At 45.1% G+C, this 6,363-nt stretch overlaps 1 protein-coding gene across 1 annotated transcript; it reads left to right on the top strand.

The window, feature by feature from the left end:
• Positions 1–181: 181 nt before the first annotated feature.
• On the top strand, positions 182–3,152 carry EMC8 (ER membrane protein complex subunit 8; the record flags this gene model as incomplete). Its single annotated transcript, XM_009080892.1, has 4 exons — positions 182–258; positions 1,923–1,992; positions 2,543–2,637; positions 2,865–3,152. Coding segments are annotated over 4 exons (402 nt in total), but the record flags the coding sequence as incomplete, so codon positions are not given.
• Positions 3,153–6,363: the final 3,211 nt, after the last annotated feature.

Genomic DNA, 6,363 nt, shown 5'->3' with positions numbered 1-6,363 from the left:
ACAATATATATATAAGATATGTAAAAAAATAAATCTAGACATATTTAAAGAGCCCATTGGCAAAGATGTTTTAATGCTCAGTATTGGTTTATTTCTGGGACAGGCATGAGATTTCCTTTATTCTGAGGTTATTTTTCCTTGTTTTTTTCCTGGTTTTCACTGTTCCCTGTTGCCTTTTCAGATTGACTCCTGGTGCAAGGAGAACAGCTACGTGATAGCTGGATACTACCAGGCAAACGAACGTGTGAAGGATGCCAGGTGTGTGTTGGTGCAATATTTCCTTCTGTTTGCTCTCTTAGGTTGTACTTTGGACTGTGCCAGGAAAAATCAGCCACACAAATCCCATGTGTTGCTTCCTTTTGACAACTGGCATCTGCTTCCACATTGTCTCCATGGGCTTGGGGGGATGTGGCCTTTGTTCAGGTGCAGAATTCCAGGCTTTCCCCACAATCCCTCTTTTGGTGGATGCTATAAAAGGGCAGTTTTTGACTGGCTGCCAAGTAGTTTAATTGCAGTTGTCAGGGAAATAGCCCAAATTTGCAGCTTGTTTTGCTTGTAAACTCTGACAACTCCCAAGTATCTTATGGAAAGTCAGAAGTGACCTAATTCTTAGTAAACAGCTTAATTATCTCTTGAGTTTTATGGAAACATTTTCCTAGGTGGTAAAGAGACACTCTTCAAGTGGAAGATGATGCTAGTCAAGCAGTGATATCTCTTATTTATCACTTCTTTTCCCCAGGATTAGTCATTTTTTCCTTGGGAGCTGGCTCAGATGACTCAATAAGCAATAAGGAAACTTCTGTGGAGCCACAATTTAACTTTAGACATGTATCAGATGTTTCCCCCTGGATCTGTTGGACAAATCCAGTGTTGGGACTGATGAGAGTGCATCATATTTACATTTAAAATTAGGAACAGCTTGTTGAAAGTATTATTAGGTCCCTGGAAATGGTCCAGGCCAGGTTGGATGGGACTTGGAGCAACCTGGGCTAGTGGAAGGTGTCCCTGCCCATGGCAGATAGTAGGATGAGATGAGCTTTAAGGTCTCTTCCAACTTAAACCATTCCATGGTTCTATAATTCCAGTTATTTGTTAATGTAGATTCAGACTCAAGTATGTTGTTTTAAGTAATACTTGTGACTTCTAAGGTATCTACCAGAGATAAAAGCATTATTTATCCTTTCCTTTTGAGGGAAATAAATCTCCTAGAGATATTTTTAAGGAGGAGATATAGTTTGTTCTGTTGGAGGTTTGAAAGAGTATCACAGGTTTAGTGGGATTTTTAAACCTTTCATTTCTGAAGAAATTAAATGGCACCACAGAGAGATTTGGAACATGGTAAAGGTTTTAAAAGATCTTTTTAAAAGGATTTTGGTAGAAAAACTGGACACTGAGTGAGTTCAAGTGCAAATTTGGACACTGGCACAGGTTGCCCAGGGAGGTTGTGGCTGCCCAGCCCTGGCAGTGTTCATTCCAGGTTGGATAAAGCCTTGAGCAACCTGGTCTGGTGGGAGGTGTCCCTGCCCAGGGCAGGGGGTTGGGACTAGATGACCTCTAAGGTCCATTCTAGCCCCTTAACATGCTATGAAACTGTGATAAACTGGGGAGAAAACTCCATTTGTATTTTAAATGCCTACCAGGGCAGAGGTGTCTCTGACCTTTGGCCTGATGGAAGAAGCTAGGAGGGCCCAAAATGAGCATTTTGCCATTCCAAACCCATTCCCTAAGCACAGCTGAGATCCACATCATGTGCTGCAGTGAGGCCCTGGGGGTTTCTTGCCCTTCTAACTATCAGCTGTAACATCAGCTTGTTGTCTTGTTCCTGTTTGCAAGCACACAGTGTTATTTTCACATCTCTCTGAGCATATTTTCTGCTGGTTTCATGGCTCACATAACTCAGTTCCTTTTCCTTTCTGCTCCAGTCCCAACCAGGTGGCAGAAAAAGTGGCATCCAGGATTGCAGAAGGCTTTACTGACACAGCACTCATCATGGTAAATACCTTCATTCCCCTCACCCTCCTCCTGCATTCTGGTGTTGGACCAGCCTTGAAAATGTTCTCTGGGTCCTTTAAGAAGTGATTAATCTTCTCTTCCCCTCCAAATTCTCTGGGGAAGAAACACAGTGACCTGTAGCCAGTGAAGTCTGCAGAGAGACTGTGGTTAGCTCTCTGCCTCCTCAGAGGAAGTGGAAGTCTTGTCTGCACTTCAAGCAGCACATTCAAGGCTTCAGCCTCCCTTCTGGACCTTAAATTCATATCTTTCATGTCACAAAGGGGCTTTGCCTCCTTGCCGCAGTGACAGAGGGTGTTGGCTGCTTAAGTTTGGCTGTTTGGAAGTAGAACAGTGGGTGAGGATATGGTTTAGGGGTTACAGCAGTGACAGTTTAATGGTTGGACTTGCTGATCTTAGAGGTCTCCTCCAACCTTGATGGTTCTATGAGTGTAAGGTGCCCTGTTTTACAAACTGACTTTGGTTTTGATGTATCTCTTGACTTGGGGTCTGGAGGAGGAGGCTGAAGTGATGTTTTTGTGCCTCACACCAGGTTGACAACACCAAGTTCACGATGGAGTGTGTGGAACCTGCCATTCATGTGTACGAGCTACATGAGAACAAGTGGAGGTGCAAGGACCCACATGTGTGAGTAAACTCAGAGTTCAGTGGTGTTTGGGGTAGCAAGGAAGAACAGGTTGTCTGGATGAGGGCAAAACTTGGTAGCTGAGTGACTCTGTGGGTGTAGCTGAGTGATTTTAAAGCTGTTTCAAGGAAGGACAGCTGATTGCTGTCTGTGACCACCTGACCATGCTGCAATTTGGCTTCATTTCCAGATTTTCTTTGTGATTCCTGTGTATTCTTTTCCATCCTAGTGATTTTTGTGAAGACTGGACTGAAGCCCAGAGAATTGCTGCATCTCTCCTGGACAGCAAGTCCTACGAGACCCTTGTGGATTTTGATAACCACCTCGATGATATCAGGAACGACTGGACAAACCCAGAGATCAACAAAGCTGTCCTCCACCTGTGCTAGAAGGGTTTCTCCTGACCTCATTTCCAGGCCTTCCCACTATGTACTGAAGAGAAAAAGATGCTATTTTTGAATGTAAATAGAATAATACTCCCTTTGTGTGGCAAGCTGACTGATTAAAGAGGAGTGGCATTGTCACCTGGCACAGTGATGTGTCCATAAGCCATTGAATCTTTCTTGTGAGATTCCTTGGAAGAGCTGCAAGCTGTCACTTCCAGCTGTCCTCGTGGATGCTGTTCCACTTGTAGTGAATGTTGCTATTCCTTGGAGACCAGAACTGCTTCTGCTTGGCCCCACTGTTGGTATTACAGAGTTTTGACTAAGCTTTTCTAATCTTTAGAGAGGTTAACTTTTTAATGATTTATAGAAATACCTTTCCCAAAAAAGAATAAATCATCAATCCTGTCCTCAGATGAGAGATTTTTAAGGGCAAATCCATAAAATGTAAGGTGAATGGTTTCTTCTGGCCTGGTGTGGAGTTGTAATGCTGTTGGCACAGTAAAATGCAAACTGCTGAGGATGTACCATGCCCATGTGTCACCTGTTTTGCAGTGCTTTAGCATGACACAGCTACAGAGAGAGTTTCAAGCAGTATTCCCAAATCCTGCACTGATTCCTGCCTCTCCTTGGGCTTGACCCCCACAGGTCTTGCCTGAATATGTGAAACCCAAGGTAAATGATTTATAAAAAGTATTGGGAGGTCACTAATGAGTTTGAATCTACAGTGTGAGTCTACAAATGTGAAATATCTTGTTAATTCCATGCATTTTGGGGGAGGAGGTTAGCAGCAGATCTCATTTTCCACTGGTTCATGGTGTCTATTAGATAGGGCCAAGATATATCCCTCCAAGTGATAAGTGGGAAGTGAGAAGGCAAGTGATCAGAGTATGTCAAATCAAGGAGACTAGGTACAGTCTAGTCTGGATATAGTCTAGTCTATGGACTAGGAATAATCTAGTTCAGCTTCTGCCTTGTCTTTCTTATTAATATTTGTTTCCCAGCAGAAGTTTGCTGGACAAATAAGCTTTAGATCAGGCTAGAACAGCTCTTTCTAAGTCCTCTTGCCTCATTCCTCATGGTTGGTTGCCAAACTGCAGTTAAAACAAGCATCAACCTGCAACAATTTCCCTACTTTTCCTTCTCCTCCTGGCCAAAAAGGTGTTTACAAAAAAGATCTAAATGTCCACAAAGGAATCCAATTCCCCAAGCTCCTGCTTTATTCTTAGTGTTAGCATCACAGATGATTTGTGTTGGAAGGACCTTAAGAGTCATATTCCACCCCCTGCCACGGACAGGGACAAATTCCACTAGCCCAGGTTGCTCCAAGCCCTGTGCAACCTGATCTCACTTTAAAACACAGAGAATGGGATTGTCCAAACCTCTTGTTCTGCCTCTGCTTCTGATTCAGCAAGCACAAGTTACACTCTTGGTCTTGAGGAGAGATGGAGTAAGGCTAAAATCCCATCTGCAGCAGGGAATAGCACCAGGATGTCTCCAGTCAGGTCCTGCAGTGGAGTTCCCTCCTGCCGAGTTTCCATAGAGCCACAAGGTGAAATGGGCAGCTCAGCTCCCTGTGCAGGGAGGAGAGGAAGGTCTGAACACTGCTTTATCTCCCTGCTATGCCCTAGTGAGGTGTGATTACAAAAGAGCTTGGCACAGAGTCAATAACCCTTTCTCAGCGTGAGTCAGGCTGCAGGAGAGGAAAATGTTTTCACTTGTTGAATGAAAACATGTATTTAGCTCACAAACAGCAACACCAACGCCTTCCAGTGGCTGGTTTAACGCCCCTCCAGGGCGGAAAGATATCCTGGAAGCCGTGGGGAGCAGACTGCAAACAGCCCAGGCTGCAGAAGAGGACTGTTGGTGTACTTTGTACAAAGACCTTGTGAATTCTGGCATATTATCCAGAGACAGATGTTATCTTAGCAAGATTCCTTGTGTGGGGCTGTCAGGAGGAGCTGCTGTGTCTCCTGAGCCACAGGAAATGTTATTTCTGGTGTTTTGTAACTAGATACCATCGTCAAGCTTTGATACTCTATATGCTAATACAACCTAATCTTGCTCTGCTCCCCCCTCAGCCTCCTAAGACAAGACGAACTGTGTCTCCTCAGTGTGTAACTTAGATTTATAGATTGTTCAGGGGTTGGAATGGAGCTCAGAGATCATCCAGTCCCAACCCCCTGCCCTGGGCAGGGACACCTCCCACCTGGGTATTGCTGCTTTGATATGTTGGGGTTGGAAGTGGGGAAAAAAGAATCCCACAGGGTGGAGGTGTTCAGCCTGGAGAACGCTCCAGGGAGACCTTAGAGCCTCTTTCAGTGCCTCAAGCGCTCCAAGAGAGCTGCAGAGGGACTTTGGACAAGGATATGAAATGAGAGGACAAGGGAATGGCTTCTCACTGCCAGAGGGTACGGCGAGATGGGATTCTGGGAAGGAACTCTTCCCTGTGAGCAACCAGGATGCTCAAGGCTTTAGCCAACCTGGCTTTGAACACTGCCAGGGTTGGGGCAAACACAGCCTCCCTGGGTAACCTGTGCCAGTGTCTCACCACCCTCACAGGAAAAACCTCTTCCTAATATCATATCTAAATTTCCCTCTTTCAATTTCTCCCCATTATTCCTTGTCCTGTCCCTGCAGTTCCTAACCAGGACTCCCTCTGCAGCTTCCCTGGCGCCCCTTCAGATCCTGATGGAACATTCCCTGTGGCTAAGCACTGGTACACACTGCTGGAAAGGGGAGCAGTTTTTATTGCTTTTATTCCCCTTGTTCTTAGCTTGTTTGCTTTGAAATGGATCTCAGAGTGTTTTGCCACCACAGAAGCCCAGGCTGGCTGTAAGCAGAGAGGACAAGCCCTGCTGTGTGCAGATCTTATCTCACCTGGCCTATTTGCATTGAAGGCTGGACAAAAGGCAGTAATCCCAGAAATCCAGGCAGCCTCAGCCACTGTAGCTCTTGTGAAGGAATGGGGAATCCACAGGACTCTGTGTTCCCCTTTCCAGGAGCAAATGCTGCTTTCCTGCCTGGCTGAGCAGTTGGATTCATCTCAGGAATTCAAGGTAATAACTAACTCCTTTTAGAACTTCAGGGGGAAGAAGTCCGGGGAAAGCATCTCTATTCCTGGAGCCCTTGTGATAGCTGGGAAGGCTATCCATCTATCCAAGCACTGGGAATGGGTGTCCTAATCCTTTATGGTTTGTCAGCAGTTAGTGACATGAAGGATTAATTTTTTCCATCTCTATTCACCAAAATTTGGAGATTTGGCATTTGTCTACCCAGGCATTTAATTCATCCATACAACCTGAAGCACTTGAAAACTATAGAATCCCAGACTGGTTTGGGTTG

This window comes from Acanthisitta chloris, unplaced genomic scaffold, assembly GCF_000695815.1.
Source record: "Acanthisitta chloris isolate BGI_N310 unplaced genomic scaffold, ASM69581v1 scaffold31128, whole genome shotgun sequence".
Taxonomy (NCBI): Eukaryota; Metazoa; Chordata; class Aves; order Passeriformes; family Acanthisittidae; genus Acanthisitta; species Acanthisitta chloris.
Note: the sequence above shows the minus strand (reverse complement) of the source record. Positions and strands in the feature narration are given on the sequence as shown.